The 21760-nt window shown below is 41.1% G+C and overlaps 1 protein-coding gene across 1 annotated transcript in view; it reads left to right on the plus strand.

The window, feature by feature from the left end:
- st6galnac5a (ST6 (alpha-N-acetyl-neuraminyl-2,3-beta-galactosyl-1,3)-N-acetylgalactosaminide alpha-2,6-sialyltransferase 5a) overlaps positions 1–21168 on the plus strand; it is a 110211-nt gene extending 89043 nt beyond the window's left edge. The window contains exons 3-6 of the mRNA XM_045714397.1: positions 4392–4625; positions 7274–7452; positions 19301–19408; positions 20199–21168. Coding sequence (XP_045570353.1) covers positions 4392–4625; positions 7274–7452; positions 19301–19408; positions 20199–20475 — 798 coding nt within the window. The 3' untranslated portion in view covers positions 20476–21168. The remainder of the gene's footprint in view (positions 1–4391; positions 4626–7273; positions 7453–19300; positions 19409–20198) is intronic.
- The last annotated feature ends 592 nt before the right edge of the window (positions 21169–21760 follow it).

The following is a 21760-nucleotide window of genomic DNA, read 5'->3' on the forward strand; positions in this document are numbered from 1 at the left end:
GAGAGAGGCAGAGAGAGAGAGGCAGAGAGAGAGAGAGAGAGAGAGGCAGAGAGAGAGAGAGAGGCAGAGAGAGAGCGAGACAGAGAGAGAGAGCCCGAGAGAGAGAGAGAGAGAGAGAGAGGCCGAGAGAGAGGCAGAGAGAGAGAGGCAGAGAGAGAGAGAGAGAGAGAGGCAGAGAGAGAGAGGGAGAGAGAGAGAGAGGCCGAGAGAGAGGCAGAGAGAGAGAGGCAGAGAGAGAGAGGCAGAGAGAGAGAGAGAGAGAGAGAGAGAGGCCGAGAGAGAGGCAGAGAGAGAGAGGCAGAGAGAGAGAGGCAGAGAGAGAGAGGCAGAGAGAGAGAGAGGCCGAGAGAGAGGGAGGCAAGGAGAGGGAGAGAAATATGATGGCTACTGTAGACCTCCACACTTCATCATGACAGCAACAATGTATCTTCGGCACCCAGCGTTGGGAATGGAGGGGATGGATGCCATCTTATCGGCTCTTAACCAGCTATTTATTTATTTTATTTTTCGCGTTGTCCGTAACTTGTTTTGTACATAATGTTTCTGCTACCGTCTCTTATGACCGGAAAGCGCTTCTGGACATCAGAACAGTGATTACTCACCTCAAACTGGACGAAGAGTTTTTCCTTCAATGAGTCAGATGGGAGGGATATACTACTACAGGCACATGACCAGGCCCAGATTCCCCGTGATTCGCTGGAGAAGGAAACTGAGATTTAGTGGGAAAAAAGATCAGGGTTCCTTGCGAGGATCGGGTCGATGAGTAATCTGCCCTTCCCATCCGTCCTGCTAGCTAATGTTCAATCTATAAAAATAATAATATAATATAAATAATTGGGACGAGCTGAAAGTGGTTCCTCCTTTAAAAGTTGCGTCATACTGTGGTACACCTTGCGTGCTGCTGCAGCATTCTGTGGCACGTTATTTAATTGTCAGCCATTTTTTTTCTGTTACTGCAAGTTAGTGCTAGTTTGACCACCAGAGGGCATCATAGAGAAGCATTTTGATAGTCTTCCATATTGTTATTACCAGAGACGGGAAGGGCACACGGGAGACCGGGGTTCAATTCCCCAACGTGGAGGAATGAGTAGGCTGTCCTTGTAAATAAGAATTTGTTTCTTAACTGATTCCATATGTGTTATTTCATAGTTGTGATGTCTTTGCTATTATTTTGCAATGTAGAAAATAGTAAAAATATAGAAAAATCCTGGAATGAGTAGGTGTGTCCAAACTTTTGACTGGTACTGTGCTTAATTAATTTGATTAATATTATGGTGTTTCTATTCCATGAAAAAAAAATGAAAAACCCTCTGGGTTTCTGTTAGGATGGAACGGAAAATATGGCGCTGTACAATGTGGCGGTCGGCAGAACAATACTGGGCTATTTAGCTAAAGAATCCCTGTGTCGTGCGGACGGGAGACTGGGGTTCAATCCCCCAGGATGCAACGGAAAATATGGCATTGTACAACGTGACGCTCATAAATTCAGAGCATTGTCAGTTTATAAATTCAGACCGTTTCGGTCTCACGTTGTAAGGTTGATTTGAGCGTTCTGGCCTTACAACGGCAGTCAAGCACCCAAGATAACGCTGGCTAGCATGCTAGCTACTTCCAGACCCAAATGAGACCACTCTGACCATTTTACTCACCCTAGCTGAGCTGGTAAGGCAGTTTTTGTGTTAACCTGAGCATTGGTGAAGGTAACTATGCTGCTGGAAACAATTGAATTACGCTTTTTTTGCCGACGTTTACTGACACCAGCCATATTCAACGGGTGTTGAGCGCTCGTAAATTCATTATTCTGCACTCTGGTACTCAGATGAGAGTGCTCTGAAATCAGAGTAGATAGCCAGAGCGAATTTATGAAAAGCACCGAAATGTCCATTGAGAACGCAAAACGACTATACCATTTAGCTAAGCTAAGAATGACGGGAATAATCAAGTCAATAAACGTTGGGTAGTTAGACAGCCCATAGTTAACCTTTCTGGGAAGGGGGTTCCGGAATGCTTCCACTTGCGGAACACCTGGCCTACAGCCAGTGAAATTACAGGGCGCCAAATTCAAACAACAGAAATCTCATAATTAAAATTCCTCAAACATACAAGTATTATACACCATTTTAAAGATAAACTTCTCGTTAATCCAACCACAGTGTCCGATTTCAAAAAGGCTTTACAGTAAAAGCACACCATGCAATTATGTTAGGTCAGCGCCTAGCCACAAAAAACCATACGGTCATTTTCCAAAGAAGGAGAGGTGTCACAAAAGTCAGAAATAGCGTTAAAATGAATCACTAACCTTTGATGATCTTCATCTGGTGGCACTCCCAGGACTCCATGTTAGACAATAAATGTTTGTTTTGTTTGATAAAGTTAATCTTTATGTCCAAAAACCTCATTTGAAATTGGCATGTTATGTTCAGAAATGTATTGTCTCAAACAAACATCCAGTGAAAATGCAGAGAGCCACATCAAATTACAGAAATACTCATCATAAACATTGATGAAATATACAAGTGTTATGCATACGATTAAAGATACACTTCTTGTTAATCCAGCCGCTGTGTCCGATTTCAACAAGGCTTTATGGTGAAAGCACACCATGCGATTATGTTAGGTCAGCGCCTAGCCACAGAAACCATACAGCCATTTTCCAACCAAGGAGAGGGCTCACAAAAGTCAGAAATAGCATTAAAATGAATCACTTACCTTTGCTGATCTTCATCTGATGGCACTCCCAGGACTCCATGTTAGACAATAAATGTTTGTTTTGTTCGATAAAGTTCATCTTTATGTCCAAATACCTCCTTTTTGTTCACACGTTTAGTCCAGTAATCCAAGTGCACGAAGCGCGGGCACAAAGTCTAGACGAAAAGTCCAAAAAGTTCCATTTGGGTATGTAGAAACATGTCAAACGATGTTTCTAATCAATCCTTAGGGTGTTTTTATCATAAATATTCAATAATGTTTCAACCGGACAATACTGTTTTCATTAGAAAGGAAAGGGAACGGACCTCACACTCACGGCCATGCTTGTGACTAAACTAAAGGCTTTCACCTGGGCCATCTGCTTAGAATGCTCTTATTCGCTCTCCTTTCACAATAGAAGCCTGAAACAACTTCTAAAGACTGTTGACATCTTGTGGAAGCCTTAGGAAGTGCAATCTGACCCCACAGACACTGGATATTCGATAGGCATTCACTTGAAAACTACAAACCTCAGGATTTTTCTCAGGTTTTTGCCTGCCATATGATTTCTGTTATACTCACAGACATTATTTTAACAGTTTTGGAAACTTTAGAGTGTTTTCTATCCAGCCTATTATTATTATTATTTATTTTTAATTTTTATTATTATTATCAGTATTATTATTATCATCATTGTCATTATCATTAACATAATTATAATTAATATTATTATTATCAGCATTATGTATTATTATCATTATTATTATCATTATTGTTATTATTATCATTATTATTATTATCATTATCATTATTATTTTCATTATTATTATTATTATCATTATTATTATCATTATTATTATTATTATTATTATTATTATCATTATTATTATCATTATTGTTATCATTATTATTATTATCATTATTATTATTATTATCATTATTATTATTATCATTATCATTATTATTTTCATTATTATTATCATCATTATTATTATTATCATTATTATTATTATTATTATAATTATCATTATTATTATTATTATTGTCATTATTATTATCATTATTTTTATTATCATTATTATAATTATTATTCTTATCCCATTATTATTATTATTATCATTATTATTATTATTATCATTATTATTATCATCATTATTATTATTATCATTATTATTATTATTATTATAATTATTATCATCATTATTATTATTATCATTATTATTATTATTATCATTATTATTATTATAATTATTATTCTTATCATTATTATTATTATTATCATTATTATTATCATCATTATTATTATTATCATTATTATTATTATTATTATATTATTATTATTATTATTATTGTCATTATTATTATTATCATAATTTTTATTATCATTATTATAATTATTATTCTTATCATTATTATTATTATTATCATTATTATTAGTATTAGTATTATTAGTATTATTAGTATTATTATTATAATAATATTGAGATGTACTGCCATAGCTTCACTCTTCCTCTCCCCCTTCCTACCCCGGTCTACTGAAATAACACAATCTCCTTCTGCAGCCTCTGAAAATGCCCTCCCTCTCTCCTCCTCTAGCCTCTGAAAATTACCTCCCTCCCTCTCTCCTCCTCTAGCCTCTGAAAATGTCCTCGCTCTCTCCTCCTCTAGCCTCTGAAAATGCCCTCCCTTCTCTCCTCATCTAGCCTCTGAAAATGCGCTGCCGTAGCTGTGCGTTGGTGACCAGCTCCGGTCACCTGATAGGTGGTGGTCGCGGCGAGGAGATCGACGGGGCGGAGTGTGTGATCCGTATGAATGACGCCCCTACAGTGCGGGGCTACGGTGGAGACGTCGGGCGCCGCACCTCCTTACGCGTCATCGCTCACTCCAGCATGCAGAGGGTCCTGCGGAACCGCCGCGAACTGCTCAACGCTTCCCAGGTTAGATGATACAGGTTATAATATATATATCTGTTATAAGACATAAATATACTGTATGCCGTCTAGCAGATGCTTTAATTTTTTTTAAAAACCATTTACAGTAACGACTTCATTCAGAGGGAATCGAACCCGCAATCCTGGCATTGCAAGTGCCATGCTCAACCAACTGAGCCACACAGGGCTACATAGTTAGTAGATGCTATAATACATTTAATAATATGTGTTTTCATTTGTTATCCCTTATCTCTGCGCTGTTGAAGTGTTTCAAGCTTATCAATGTATCAAGGTTTAACACAAAATTCAAATTGTATTCAGTTTAACTCTGTTCCCTCCAGGACCCAGTGTTTATCAGTAGTAACATTACATTACATTCTCCTCCCTCCAGGACACAGTGTTTATCAGTAGTAACATTACATTACATTCTCCTCCCTCCAGGACACAGTGTTTATCAGTAGTAACATTACATTCATCTCCTCCCTCCAGGACACAGTGTTTATCAGTAGTAACATTACATTACATTCTCCTCCCTCCAGGACACAGTGTTTATCAGTGGTAACATTACATTACATTCTCCTCCCTCCAGGACACAGTGTTTATCAGTAGTAACATTACATTACATTCTCCTCCCTCCAGGACACAGTGTTTATCAGTAGTAACATTACATTCTCCTCCCTCCAGGACACAGTGTTTATCAGTAGTAACATTACATTACATTCTCCTCCCTCCAGGACACAGTGTTTATCAGTAGTAACATTACATTCTCCTCCCTCCAGGACACAGTGTTTATCAGTAGTAACATTACATTACATTCTCCTCCCTCCAGGACACAGTGTTTATCAGTAGTAACATTACATTACATTCTCCTCCCTCCAGGACACAGTGTTTATCAGTAGTAACATTACATTCTCCTCCATCCAGGACAGAGTGTTTATCAGTAGTAACATTACATTACATTCTCCTCCCTCCAGGACACAGTGTTTATCAGTAGTAACATTACATTCTCCTCCCTCCAGGACACAGTGTTTATCAGTAGTAACATTACATTCTCCTCCCTCCAGGACACAGTGTTTATCAGTAGTAACATTACATTACATTCTCCTCCCTCCAGGACACAGTGTTTATCAGTGGTAACATTACATTCTCCTCCCTCCAGGACACAGTGTTTATCAGTAGTAACATTACATTACATTCTCCTCCCTCCAGGACACAGTGTTTATCAGTAGTAACATTACATTCTCCTCCCTCCAGGACACAGTGTTTATCAGTAGTAACATTACATTACATTCTCCTCCCTCCAGGACACAGTGTTTATCAGTAGTAACATTACATTCTCCTCCCTCCAGGACACAGTGTTTATCAGTAGTAACATTACATTCTCCTCCCTCCAGGACAGAGTGTTTATCAGTAGTAACATTACATTCTCCTCCCTCCAGGACACAGTGTTTATCAGTAGTAACATTACATTCTCCTCCCTCCAGGACACAGTGTTTATCAGTAGTAACATTACATTACATTCTCCTCCCTCCAGGACACAGTGTTTATCAGTAGTAACATTACATTCTCCTCCCTCCAGGACCCAGTGTTTATCAGTGGTAACATTACATTCTCCTCCCTCCAGGACACAGTGTTTATCAGTAGTAACATTACATTACATTCTCCTCCCTCCAGGACACAGTGTTTATCAGTAGTAACATTACATTCTCCTCCCTCCAGGACACAGTGTTTATCAGTAGTAACATTACATTACATTCTCCTCCCTCCAGGACACAGTGTTTATCAGTAGTAACATTACATTCTCCTCCCTCCAGGACACAGTGTTTATCAGTAGTAACATTACATTCTCCTCCCTCCAGGACAGAGTGTTTATCAGTAGTAACATTACATTCTCCTCCCTCCAGGACACAGTGTTTATCAGTAGTAACATTACATTCTCCTCCCTCCAGGACACAGTGTTTATCAGTAGTAACATTACATTACATTCTCCTCCCTCCAGGACACAGTGTTTATCAGTAGTAACATTACATTCTCCTCCCTCCAGGACCCAGTGTTTATCAGTAGTAACATTACATTCTCCTCCCTCCAGGACACAGTGTTTATCAGTAGTAACATTACATTCTCCTCCCTCAAGGACCCAGTGTTTATCAGTAGTAACATTACATTCTCCTCCCTCCAGGACACAGTGTTTATCAGTAGTAACATTACATTCTCCTCCCTCCAGGACACAGTGTTTATCAGTAGTAACATTACATTACATTCTCCTCCCTCCAGGACACAGTGTTTATCAGTAGTAACATTACATTACATTCTCCTCCCTCCAGGACACAGTGTTTATCAGTAGTAACATTACATTACATTCTCCTCCCTCCAGGACACAGTGTTTATCAGTAGTAACATTACATTCTCCTCCCTCCAGGACACAGTGTTTATCAGTAGTAACATTACATTCTCCTCCCTCCAGGACACAGTGTTTATCAGTAGTAACATTACATTACATTCTCCTCCCTCCAGGACACAGTGTTTATCAGTAGTAACATTACATTACATTCTCCTCCCTCCAGGACACAGTGTTTATCAGTAGTAACATTACATTCTCCTCCATCCAGGACACAGTGTTTATCAGTAGTAACATTACATTCTCCTCCCTCCAGGACACAGTGTTTATCTTCTGGGGGCCCAGTAGTTACATGCGACGGGATGGGAAAGGTCTGGTCTACAATAACCTGAGGTTGATGAACCAGGTGCTGCCCAAACTAAAAGTCTATATCATCTCCTGGCAGAAGATGCTTCAGTTTGACGAACTCTTCAAGAAGGAGACGGGCAAGGACAGGTCAGTTAAACCTACAGGCTTGAGTACTGTAGTTGGAAAAGTGAGTTGAGCTAAGTTAATCTACACTATGATCCTACCTATTCAAGACTACTATAATGTAGCTCAAAAACATGTGAGCAGGCTAGCTAGACTACTATAATGTAGCTCAAAAACATGTGAGCAGGCTAGCTAGACTACTATAATGTAGATCAAAAACATGTGAGCAGGCTAGCTAGACTACTATAATGTAGCTCAAAAACATGTGAGCAGGCTAGCTAGACTACTATAATGTAGTACATGTGAGTAGGCTAGCTAGACTACTATAATTTAGTATATGTGAGTAGGCTAGCTAGACTACTATAATGTAGCTCAAAAACATGTGATCAGGCTAGCTAGACTACTATAATGTAGTACATGTGAGTAGGCTAGCTAGACTACTCTAATGTAGTATATGTGAGTAGTCTAGCTAGACTACTATAATGTAGCTCAAAAACATGTGAGTAGGCTAGCTAGACTACTATAATGTAGTACATGTGAGCAGGCTAGCTAGACTACTATATTCTAGATCAAAGACATGAGTAGGCTAGTGTCATGACTTTACCTTCATTAATCTGATGACTGTTCTTTATTTAATCCATTAACTATGATGTAACAATTAACTCATTAGGAATTTGGGGCACCACAGAAGAGGTTGTTTAAAGAGTTACCATCTCCTGAATTAAACTCTAGAACGTATATATCTATTACATCTCCTGAATTAAACTCTAGAACGTATATATCTATTACATCTCCTGAATTAAACTCTAGAATGTGTATATCTATTACATCTCCTCAATTAAACTCTAGAACGTATATATCTATTACATGTCCTGAATTAAACTCTAGAATGTATATATCTATTACATCTACTGAATTAAACTCTAGAACGTATCTATCTATTACATCTCCTGAATTAAACTCTAGAACGTATATATCTATTACGTCTCCTGAATTAAACTCTTGAACGTATATATCTACAAAATTTCCTGAATTAAACTCTAGAACGTATCTATCTATTACATCTCCTGAATTAAACTCTAGAATGTTTATATCTATTACATGTCCTGAATTAAACTCTAGAACGTATATATCTAGTCGTAACCTCATGCATCTGCAAAAACCCCAGCCTTACTCATGATTACTCATGAGTACTACACCAATTGGTTTAATTATTTATTTACTAACTAACTAAAATGAGAAAACAGGATAACATACACACTTAATGTACAAAGGACATGATTAGAAGTTATCTCTTATGACTCCTAAAATTATAGTCCTATCTTAACAAAAACAATGTCAGCATTTCTCATATTATATGCACAATGTATTGGATGGAAACTTGACAGATAAAGGGGGTATCCTTTCCAAGTTACAGTATTTCATCCATACAGCTTTTAATGAAATCCCCAAAAATGAAAAACAATATAACATTAGTTTCCTACATCTCCCCACTGACCATTCCCCCCATTCTATATGTTAGAATTATTGTTCCATTATCCACTTTTTGGACGTTAGAGTTTTGCGGCGGGCAAAACTCTCTGGAGACAAAGGGACATTCCTTTTGGAGGGTAAAGAGAGAAAGTCTCCCTCTCTTGTAATTTACGACAGGGTGTGAACGGTCGACCATCCAGCTGCTCCCCCTCTCCCCTCTGTGGGAGAGAGAGAGAGAGGCCTGGTTACTGCTTCAAGAGAATAACAACGTTTAAAATATTATATTATACGAGGGGAAATACATCGGCAGATAAATATATTCCTAATATTGAGTTGCACCTCATTTTACCCTCAGAACAGCCTCAATTCGTCGAGGCATGGACTCTACAAGGTGTCGAAATCGTTCCACAGGGATGATGGCCCTTGTTGACTCCAATGCTTCCACAGTTGTGTCAATTTGGCTGGATGTCCTTTGGGTGGTGGACCATTCTTGATACACACCTGAAAATCTTGAGCGTGAAAACCCCAGTAGCGTTGCAGTTCTTGACGCACTCAAACCGGTGTGCCTGGCACCTACTACCACACCCTGTTCAAAAGCACTTAAATCTTTTGTCTTGCCTATTCACACTCTGGATGGCACACAGACACAATCCATGTCTCAGTAGTCTCAAGGCTTACAAATTCTTCATTAACCTGTATCCACCCCTTCATCTACACTGGTTGAAGTGGATTTAACAACAAGTGACATCAATAAGGGATCACAACTTTCACCAGTATTCAGACATCTTGTCTTTTTCCACATTTTGTTACCTTACAGCCTTACTTTAAAAAAATGTCCTCATCAATCTACACATGATACCCCATAATGACAAAGCAAAAAGAGGTTTTGAGACATTGTTGCAAATTTATTACAGATAAATAAAAACTAAAATATCACATTTACATAAGTATTCAGACCTTTTACTCAGTACTTTGTTGAAGCACCTTTGGCAGCGATTACAGCATCGAGTCTTCTTGGGTATGACGCTACAAGCTTGGCACACCTGTGTTTGGGGAGTTTCTCCCATTCTTCTCTGCAGATGCTCTCAAGCTCTGTCAGGTTGGATGGGGAACGTCGCTGCACAGCTATTTTCAGGTCTCACCAGAGATGTTTGATCGGGTTCATGTCCGGGCTCTGGCTGGGCCACTCAAGGATATTCAGAGACTTGTCCCGAAGCCACTCCTGCGTTGTCTTGGTTGTGTGCTTAGGGTCGTTGTTCTGTTGGAAGGTGAACCTTCACCCCAGTCTGAGGCCCTGAGCGCTCTGGAGCAGGTTTTCATCAAGGATCTCTTTGTACTTTGCTCCGTTCATCCTTCCCTCAATCCTGAATAGTCTCTCAGTCCCTTCCACTGAAAAACATCCCCACAGCATGATGCTGCCACCACCATGCTTCACCGTAGGGATGGTGCCAGGTTTCCTCCAGACGTGACGCTTGACATTCTGGCCAAAGAATTCAATCTTGGTTTCATCAGACCAGAGAATCTTGTTTCTCATGGTCTGAGAGTTTTTAGGTGCCTTTTGGCAAACTCCAAGCGGGCTGTCATGTGCCTTTTACTGAGGAGTGGCTTCCGTCTGGCCACTCTATCATAAAGGCCTGATTGGTGGAATGCTGCAGAGATGATTGTCCTTCTGGAAGTTTCTCCCATCTCCACAGAGGAACTCTAGTGCTCTGTCAGATTGACCATCAGGTTCTTGGTCACCTCCATGACCAAGGCCCTTCTCTCTCGATCAGTTTGACCGGGCGGCCAGCTCTAAGAAGAGCCTTGGTGTTTCCAAAACTTCTTTCATTTAAGAATGATGGAGGCCACAATAATTGCTACAAAACATGACCCCGTACATTTTTTGATCAGACAGCAGGCTCAATCAACCAATGACGTCAACGGTTGAATTCTCCCGGCGTGAAAATTCTAAAATAACACTATGGTGCATAATTATACCCCAAATAGTAGAGGTGGAGTTTCCCTTTAAGATGCTTCTCGCTCTGTGAAAACTCCAACCTGATAAACTAACCGGCACGAAAAACCGATTGAACAGTTTTTCAGGTTTTATTTGACTGCGGTTTCTTAGTAGCTCATTAGCTAATTAATCAGATGCAGTATTGACTTGAGCCACAGGAGCCAGAGAGAGAGAGAACCCAGTACCTCCTAGCTAGATGGATGGAAAGACTATTTTACAATGTAGACACAACACCAGCCTGCCTCACAAATTGCATTATGGTCCTTATATAGTGCACCACTTGACCAGGGCCCATAGAGCTCTGGTCCAAAATAGTACTATAGGGAGTAGGGTATATTATAGGGAGAAGGGTATATTATAGGGAGAAGGGTATATTATGGGGAATAGGGTATATTATGGGGAATAGGGTATATTATGGGGAATAGGGTATATTATAGGGAGAAGGGTATATTATAGGGAGAAGGGTATATTATGGGGAATAGGGTATATTATGGGGAATAGGGTATATTATGGGGAATAGGGTATATTATAGGGTATATTATAGGGAATAGGGTATATTACAGGGAATAGGGTATATTATAGGGTATATTATAGGGAATAGGATATATTATGGGGAGTAGGGTATATTACAGGGAATAGAGTATATTATAGGGTATATTATAGGGAATAGGATATATTATGGGGAGTAGGGTATATTACAGGGAATAGGGTATATTATAGGGAATAGGGTATATTATAGGGTATATTATAGGGAGTAGGGTATATTATAGGGAGTAGGGTATATTATAGGGAATAGGGTATATTATAGGGAATATGGTATATTATAGGGAGTAGGGTATATTATAGGGAGTAGGGTATATTACAGGGAATAGGGTATATTATAGGGAATAGGGTATATTATAGGGAGTAGGGTATATTACAGGGAATAGGGTATATTATAGGGTATATTATAGGGAATAGGGTATATTATAGGGAATAGGATATATTATAGGGAATAGGATATATTATGGGGAATAGGGTATATTATAGGGAATAGGGTATATTATAGGGAATAGGGTATATTATAGGGAATAGGGTATATTATGGGGAGTAGGGTATATTATAGGGAATAGGGTATATTACAGGGAGTAGGGTATATTATAGGGAATAGGGTATATTATAGGGAGTAGGGTATATTATAGGGAGTAGGGTATATTATAGGGAATAGGGTTTATTATAGCAAATAGGGTATATTATAGGGAATGGGGTATATTATAGGGAATAGGGTATATTATAGGGTATATTATAGGGAATAGGGTATATTATAGGGAATAGGGTATATTATGGGGAATAGGGTATATTATAGGGTATATTATAGGGAATAGGGTATATTACAGGGAATAGGGTATATTATAGGGTATATTATAGGGAATAGGATATATTATGGGGAGTAGGGTATATTACAGGGAATAGGGTATATTATAGGGTATATTATAGGGAATAGGATATATTATGGGGAGTAGGGTATATTACAGGGAATAGGGTATATTATAGGGAATAGGGTATATTATAGGGTATATTATAGGGAGTAGGGTATATTATAGGGAGTAGGGTATATTATAGGGAATAGGGTATATTATAGGGAGTAGGGTATATTATAGGGAGTAGGGTATATTATAGGGAGTAGGGTATATTACAGGGAATAGGGTATATTATAGGGAATAGGGTATATTATAGGGAGTAGGGTATATTACAGGGAATAGGGTATATTATAGGGAATAGGGTATATTATAGGGAATAGGATATATTATAGGGAATAGGATATATTATAAGGAATAGGATATATTATGGGGAATAGGGTATATTATAGGGAATGGGGTATATTATAGGGAATAGGGTATATTATAGGGTATATTATAGGGAATAGGGTATATTATAGGGAATAGGGTATATTATAGGGTATATTATAGGGAATAGGGTTTATTATAGCAAATAGGGTATATTATAGGGAATGGGGTATATTATAGGGAATAGGGTATATTATAGGGTATATTATAGGGAATAGGGTATATTATAGGGAATAGGGTATATTATAGGGTATATTATAGGGAATAGGGTATATTATAGGGAATAGGGTATATTATAGGGTATATTATAGGGAATAGGGTATATTATAGGGAGTAGGGTATATTACAGGGAATAGGCTATATTAGGGAATAGGGTATATTATAGGGTATATTATAGGGAATAGGGTTTATTATAGCAAATAGGGTATATTATAGGGAGTAGGGTATATTATAGGGAATAGGGTATATTATAGGGTATATTATAGGGAATAGGGTTTATTATAGGGAATAGGGTTTATTATAGCAAATAGGGTATATTATAGGGAATAGGGTATATTATAGGGAGTAGGGTATATTATAGGGAGTAGGGTATATTATAGGGAGTAGGGTATATTACAGGGAGTAGGGTATATTACAGGGAATAGGGTATATTATAGGGAATAGGGTATATTATAGGGTATATTATAGGGAATAGGGTATATTATAGGGAGTAGGGTATATTATAGGGAGTAGGGTATATTATAGGGAATAGGGTATATTATAGGGTATATTATAGGGAGTAGGGTATATTATAGGGAGTAGGGTATATTATAGGGTATATTATAGGGAGTAGGGTATATTATAGGGAGTAGGGTATATTATAGGGAGTAGGGTATATTATAGTTAATAGGGTATATTATAGGGAGTAGGGTATATTATAGGGAGTAGGGTATATTATAGGGAGTAGGATATATTATTGTCACAAGTATCTTCGTCTTCTGACGATAATGCGAAATCGTCATCAGAAAAGGTAGACCAATACGCAGCAGGTGTGCAGTTGTTCATTTTGAACATTTAATTAAATCAACACGAATACAAAAAACAACAAGAAAACGAACGATAAACTGACAGTCTGGCAAGGCACAAGGCTCAACACAGAACAATCACCCACCAATCACACACACAAACACACCCTAATATATGGGACTCTCAATCAAAGGCAGATAGACAACACCTGCCTTCAACTGAGAGCCCCAACCCCAATTAACCCAACATAGAAACACACACACCAGACTAACCATAGAATACAAACACATAGACCATCCACCAAAAACCCGGAAATACTAAATCAAACACCCTTTACACAAACACACCACCCCGAACCACATAAAACAAATACCCTCTGCCACGTCCTGACCAAACTACAAAACAATTAACCTTATACTGGCCAGGACGTGACAATTATAGGGAAAAGGGTATATTATGGGGAGTAGGGTATATTATAGGGTATATTATGGGGAATAGGGTATATTATAGCGAATAGGGTATATTACAGGGAATAGGGTATATTATGGGGAATAGGGTATATTATAGGGAATAGGGTGCTACAGTGGGGGGAAAAAGTATTTGATCCCCTGCTGATTTTGTACGTTTCCCCACTTACAAAGAAATGATCAGTCTATAATTTTAATGGTAGGTTTATTTGAACAGTGAGAGACAGAATAACAACAAAAAAATCCAGAAAAACGCATGTAAAAAATGTTATAAAATGATTTGCATTTTAATGAGGGAAATAAGTATTTGACCCCTCTGCAAAACATGACTTAGCACTTGGTGGCAAAACCCTTGTTGGCAATCATAGAGGTCAAACGTTTCTTGTAGTTGGCCACCAGGTTTGCACACGTCTCAGGAGGAATTTTGTCCCACTCCTCTTTGCAGATCTTCTCCAAGTCATTAAGGTTTCGAGGCTGACGTTTGGCAACTCGAACCTTCAGCTCCCTCCACAGATTTTCTATGGGATTAAGGTCTGGAGACTGGCTAGGCCACCCCAGGACCTTAATGTGCTTCTTCTTGAGCCACTCCTTGCCTTGGCCATGTGTTTTGGGTCATTGTCATGCTGGAATACCAATCCACGACCCATTTTCAATGCCCTGGCTGAGGGAAGGATGTTCTCACCCAAAATTTGACAGTACATGGCCCCGTCCATTGTCCCTTTGATGCGGTGAAGTTGTCCTGTCCCCTTAGCAGAAAAACACCCCCAAAGCATAATGTTTCCACCTCCATGTTTGACGGTGGGGATGGTGTTCTTGGGGTCATAGGCAGCATTCCTCCTCCTCCAAACACGGCGAGTTGAGTTGATACCAAAGAGCTCCATTTTGGTCTCATCTGACCACAACACTTTCACCAGATGTCCTCTGAATCATTCAGATGTTCATTGGCAAACTTCAGACGGGCATGTACAGTGCCTTGCGAAAGTATTCGGCCCCCTTGAACTTTTCGACCTTTTGCCACATTTCATGCTTCAAACATAAAGATATAAAACTGTATTTTTTTGTGAAGAATCAACAACAAGTGGGACACAATCATGAAGTGGAACGAAATTTATTGGATATTTCAAACTTTTGTAACAAATAAAAAACTGAAAAATTGGGCGTGCAAAATTATTCAGCCCCTTTACTTTCAGTGCAGCAAACTCTCTCCAGAAGTTCAGTGAGGATCTCTGAATGATCCAATGTTGACCTAAATGACTAATGATGATAAATAGAATCCACCTGTGTGTAATCAAGTCTCCGTATAAATGCACCTGCTCTGTGATAGTCTCAGAGGTCCGTTTAAAGAGCAGAGAGCATCATGAAGAACAAGGAACACACCAGGCAGGTCCGAGATACTGTTGTGGAGAAGTTTAAAGCCGGATTTGGATACAAAAAGATTTCCCAAGCTTTAAACATCCCAAGGAGCACTGTGCAAGCGATAATATTGAAATGGAAGGAGTATCAGACCACTGCAAATCTACGAAGACCCGGCCGTCCCTCTAAACTTTCAGCTCATACAAGGAGAAGACTGATCAGAGATGCAGCCAAGAGGCCCATGATCACTCTGGATGAACTGCAGAGATCTACAGCTGAGGTGGGAGACTCTGTCCATAGGACAACAATCAGTCGTATACTGCACAAATCTGGCCTTTATGGAAGAGTGGCAAGAACAAAGCCATTTCTTAAAGATATCCATAAAAAGTGTTGTTTAAAGTTTGCCACTAGCCACCTGGGAGACACACCAAACATGTGGAAGAAGGTGCTCTGGTCAGATGAACCCAAAATAGAACTTTTTGGCAACAATGCAAAACGTTATGTTTGGCGTAAAAGCAACACAGCTCATCACCCTGAACACACCATCCCCACTGTCAAACATGGTGGTGGCAGAATCATGGTTTGGGCCTGCTTTTCTTCAGCAGGGGCAGGGAAGATGGTTAAAATTGATGGGAAGATGGATGGAGCCAAATACAGGACCATTCTGGAAGAAAACCTGATGGAGTCTGCAAAAGACCTGAGACTGGGATGGAGATTTGTCTTCCAACAAGACAATGATCCAAAAGATAAAGCAAAATCTACAATGGAATGGTTCACAAATAAACATATCCAGGTGTTAGAATGGCCAAGTCAAAGTCCAGACCTGAATCCAATCGAGAATCTGTGGAAAGAACTGAAAACTGCTGTTCACAAACGCTCTCCATCCAACCTCACTGAGCTCGAGCTGTTTTGCAAGGAGGAATGGGCAAAAATTTCAGTCTCTCGATGTGCAAAACTGATAGAGACATACCCCAAGCGACTTACAGCTGTAATTGCAGCAAAAGGTGGCGCTACAAAGTATTAACTTAAGGGGGCTGAATCATTTTGCACGGGCAATTTTTCAGTTTTTTATTTGTTAAAAAAGTTTGAAATATCCAATAAATTTCGTTCCACTTCATAATTGTGTCCCACTTGTTGTTGATTCTTCACAAAAAATTACAGTTTTATATCTTTATGTTTGAAGCCTGAAATGTGGCAAAAGGTCGAAAAGTTCAAGGGGGCCGAATACTTTCGCAAGGCACTGTATATGTATTCTTGAGCAGGGGGACCTTGCGGGCGCTGCAGGATTTCAGTCCTTCACGGCATAGTGTGTTACCAATTGTTTTCTTGGTGACTATGGTCCCAGCTGCCTTGAGATCATTGACAAGATCCTCCCATGTAGTTCTGGGCTGATTCCTCACCGTTCTCATGATCATTGCAACTCCACGAGGTGAGATCTTGCATGGAGCCCCAGGCCGAGGGATATTGACAGTTCTTTGTGTTTCTTCCATTTACGAATAATCGCACCAACTGTTGTCACCTTCTCACCAAGCTGCTTGGCGATGGTCTTGTAGCCCATTCCAGCCGTGTGTAGGTCTACAATCTTGTCCCTGACATCCTTGGAGAGCTCTTTTGTCTTGGCCATGGTGGACAGTTTGGAATCTGATTGATTGATTGATTGCTTCTGTGGACAGGTGTATTTTATACAGGTAACAAGCTGCGGTTAGGAGCACTCCCTTTAAGAGTGTGCTCCTAATCTCAGCTCGTTATCTGTATAAAAGACACCTGGGAGCCAGAAATCTTTCTGATTGAGAGGGGATCAAATACTTATTTCCCTCATTAAAATGCACATCAATTTATAACATTTTTGACATGCGTTTTTCTGGATTTTTTGTTGTTGTTATTCTGTCTCTCACTGTTCAAATAAACCATTAAAATTATAGACTGATCCTTTCTTTATCAGTGGGCAAACGTACAAAATCAGCAGGGGATCAAATACTTTTTTCCTCCACTGTAATTGGGACGCAGACCACAGATAGACAGTACAACACAGCTAGTGCCGAGATAGTATTTTACAATACAGAGACAGTTAAACTGTGGACAGATGGCCTGTATAGAGGTTATAGACATGGCTGCTACCCAGTGGGTATCTTTTGACCAATAACAGTTGTTTAGGAAGTCCCTTCTGACCAATCACAGTCCTGAAGAAATGATTGAAGTCCTTTATGGCCAATTAGAGTGCTCTATGAATGATAATACCGCCTCTTTTTGATTAGCTTTCACCAAACATTACACTAGACTGTCATAAAGCCCATGGTGATTAGCTTCCACCAAACATTACACTAGACTGTCATAAAGCCCATGGTGATTAGCTTCCACCAAACATTACACTAGACTGTCATAAAGCTCATGTTTATTAGCTTCCACCAAAAATTACACTAGACTGTCATAAAGCTCATGGTTATTAGGTCGTAAGACTGAAACTGATAGATAATTCTTCAGGCAGAGTGGAGTTGTTTGAATGGGAGTACTACAAGCCTGGTGTGATTCACTACGTCCCACCAATGTAAACACATTGGATTGGTGTTGGCATGTGCTATAAGGTGTTTCCATATAGAGGTAATTTCCATTCAAATCCAATTAAGGGAAGGTAACAAGTGCACACTTGGGGAGTAATAATAAATGATTGGGACGCACCCCTGTGTATCCTGCTGGTACCTTCTGTTGAGCAGCTGGATTATTCGACTGTCTGTGTCCTATTGACATGTGGAATAGATTCCTAAGTTTAATGGAGCTGTGAAATCATTATTATTTATCGATCTGCCCATTACCCATGGACGTGGTAGTTATTGATCAGCTATAACAGTTGATCAGATATCTTATCTCACCTATTTACACCTCTCCCTCTCCCTCTCTCTACCCTCTCCCTCCCCCTCTCTCTACCCTCTCTCTACCCTCTCTCTACTCTCTCTCCCCCTCCCTCCCCCTCTCCCTACCCTCTCTCTACCCTCTCTCTACCCTCTCTCTCCTCCCTCTCCCTCTCCCTGTCTCCCCCTCCCTCCCCCTCTCTCTACCCTCTCTCCCCCTCCCTCCCCCTCTCTCTACCCTCTCTCCCCCTCTCTCTACCCTCTACCCTCTCTCTACCCTCTCTCTCCTCCCTCTCCCTCTCCCTGTCTCCCCCTCCCTCCCCCTCTCTACCCCTCTCTCCCCTTCTCTCTACCCTCTCCCTACCCTCTCCCTACCCTCTCTCTACCCTCTCTCTCCTCCCTCTCCCTGTCTCCCCCGCTATCCCCCCTCTCTACCCCTCTCTCCCCCCTCTCTCTACCCTCTCCCTACCCTCTCCCTACCCTCTCTCTACCCTCTCTCTACCCTCTCTCTCCTCCCTCTCCCTCTCCCTGTCTCCCCCTCCCTCCCCCTCTCTACCCCTCTCTCCCCCTCTCTCTACCCTCTCCCTACCCTCTCCCTACCCTCTCTCTACCCTCTCCCTACCCTCTCTCTCCTTCCATTTCTCCCTCTATCATTCCCTCTCCCACGCTCCCTACTTCTCCCCCCACCCCGCCCCCCTTCCCTTTCTCCCTCTCTCCCCCTCCCCCCTCTCTCTATCCTCTCTCTCCCCCTCTCCTTCCCTCTCTCCCTCCCTCCTTCCTTCTTCCTCCTTCCCTCTCCCCCTCTCTCCCCTTCCCTCTCCCTCCCTCTCTCCCTCCCCCTCCCTCTCCCTCCCTCTCTCCCTCCCCCACCCTCTCCCTCCCTCTCTCCCTCCCTCCCTCCTCCAGGCGTATCTCTAACTCGTGGTTGAGTACTGGTTGGTTCACTATGACCATAGCTCTGGAGCTGTGTGACCGGATCAATGTCTATGGCATGGTGGCTCCAGACCACTGCAGGTGAGATCTCTACCTTGATCTAACTCATTCTCTCTCTGTCTCTCTGTCTCTCTCTGTCTCTCTGTCTCTGTCTGTCTCTCTGTCTCTGTCTGTCTCTCTGTCTCTCTGTCTCTCTCTGTCTCTCTCTCTCTCTGTCTCTCTCTCTCTCTGTCTCTGTCTGTCTCTCTGTCTCTGTCTGTCTCTCTGTCTCTCTGTCTCTCTCTGTCTCTCTCTCTCTCTGTCTCTCTGTCTCTGTCTCTGTCTCTCTCTGTCTCTCTGTCTCTGTCTCTCTCTGTCTCTGTCTCTCTCTGTCTCTGTCTCTCTCTGTCTCTCTGTCTCTCTGTCTCTCTGTCTCTCTGTCTCTCTCTGTCTCTCTCTGTCTTTCTCTCTGTCTCTCTCTCTCTGTCTCTCTCTCTTTCGCTCTCTGTCTCTGTCTCTCTGTCTCTATCTCTGTCTCTCTCTCCTTCTCTCGCTGTCTTTCTCTCTGTCTCTCTCTCTGTCTCTCTCTCTGTCTCTCTCTCTGTCTCTCTCTGTCTCTGTCTCTGTCTCTCTGTCTCTCTGTCTTTCTGTCTGTCTCTGTCTGTCTCTCTCTCTCGCTGTCTCTCTCTCTCGCTGTCTCTCTGTCTCTGTCTCTCTCTGTCTCTGTCTCTCTGTCTCTCTGTCTTTCTGTCTGTCTCTGTCTGTCTCTCTCTCTCTCTCGCTGTCTCTCTGTCTGTCTCTCTCTGTCTCTCTCTCTCTCTCCTCTCTCTCATCTCTCTCTCTCTGATATCTTAATCAAATAATCTCTTCTGTTATCCTGTCCCCCTCTCAGAGAGCCCCAGCCCCCATCTGTCCCCTACCACTACTACGAACCCCTCGGTCCAGAGGAGTGTGCCATGTACATCAGCCATGAGCGAGGCCGCAGGGGAAGCCATCACCGCTTTATCACAGAGAAGAGGGTCTTCGCCAGCTGGGCTCGAACGTTCAACATCCACTTCTACCAGCCTGACTGGGAGCCCACGCCGCTGGCCCCCGCTAACCGCACGCAAGGGGAGACGGTCTCAGTCAGCATACATGACTGGCGACCGGAAATGGAAGTTGGATGGTGACAGTGAACGGCTGGGAATGGAAGTTGGATGGTGACAGTGAACGGCAGGGCATCTGTGGAAAAGATGTAACTCAGGATGGACTGAGGGTCTGGGCTGGAGATGACGATGGACAAGACCGCATGAGACGATCCAAAGTCTTCTGATCACAACTGAATGGCCCCATACAGTAGGATACTGACTACACATGGTCCATCACTGAGGAAATCGACCGTCCTCCTCTAGCTATCCGTCATGGACAACTGTAAGGACCAAATACAGCTGGCTGGTCCATACCAGACTATATGTGAGGGCCCCACCCGACCCTTGTTCTCTAATATATAAAATGCACTGTAGGCTACAGTCAGGGACGGTGGATGTTTTTGACAGGGTTGGGGGGCAGTATTGTTTTAGCCTGATTTAGATATGTTTCTGCTTAGAATTGTGTTAGTCAACTTGTCTATAGTAAGATACATGTAGCTTCTCTTCTGTTATTATATGTTGCCCTAGAAGACTAAATTGACAATTGCTCAACAGGATAATGTTGTAAATCGATAGAATGAACGTTTCAATCTAGTAGGCATCTGTAAAAGTTTTCTCTGTCATCTCTGCTTCTTTCATGGCGCAAAGACCTTTGGGGACCGGGGAGAAAATGCAATAACAAAATAAAAATGGGAAAGTTTTTTCTGTGTAGAATTTCCAAATGACATCAGTTTGACCGGGTTGTAAGGAAATAAAAAGCTGTGAAAATAACATGTTTCTGGTAAGAGTTCAGTTCGGCTTGGATGCATAGTTTATGTAGTTGAAGTAGTATGAGCTGTTATGACGCTGATAAAGATAGCACATTTACAGACGGTCCCTAACTGTGGTTGAAATACTATCAGCTGTTATGACGCTGATAAAGATAGCACCTTTACAGACGGTCCCTAACTGTGGTTGAAATACTATCAGCTGTTATGACGCTGATAAAGATAGCACCTTTACAGACGGTCCCTAACTGTGGTTGAAATACTATCAGCAGTTATGATGCTGATAAAGACAGCACCTTTACAGACGGTTCCCTAACTGTGGTTGAAATACTATCAGCTGTTACGATGCTGATAAAGATAGCACCTTTACAGACGGTCCCTAACTGTAGTTGAAATACTATCATCTGTTATGATGCTGATAAAGACAGCACCTTTACAGACGGTCCCTAACTGTGGTTGAAATACTATCAGCTGTTATGATGCTGATAAAGACAGCACCTTTACAGACGGTCCCTAACTGTGGTTGAAATACTATCAGCTGTTATGACGCTGATAAAGAC

This window comes from Salmo salar, chromosome ssa03, assembly GCF_905237065.1.
Source record: "Salmo salar chromosome ssa03, Ssal_v3.1, whole genome shotgun sequence".
NCBI lineage: Eukaryota > Metazoa > Chordata > Actinopteri > Salmoniformes > Salmonidae > Salmo > Salmo salar.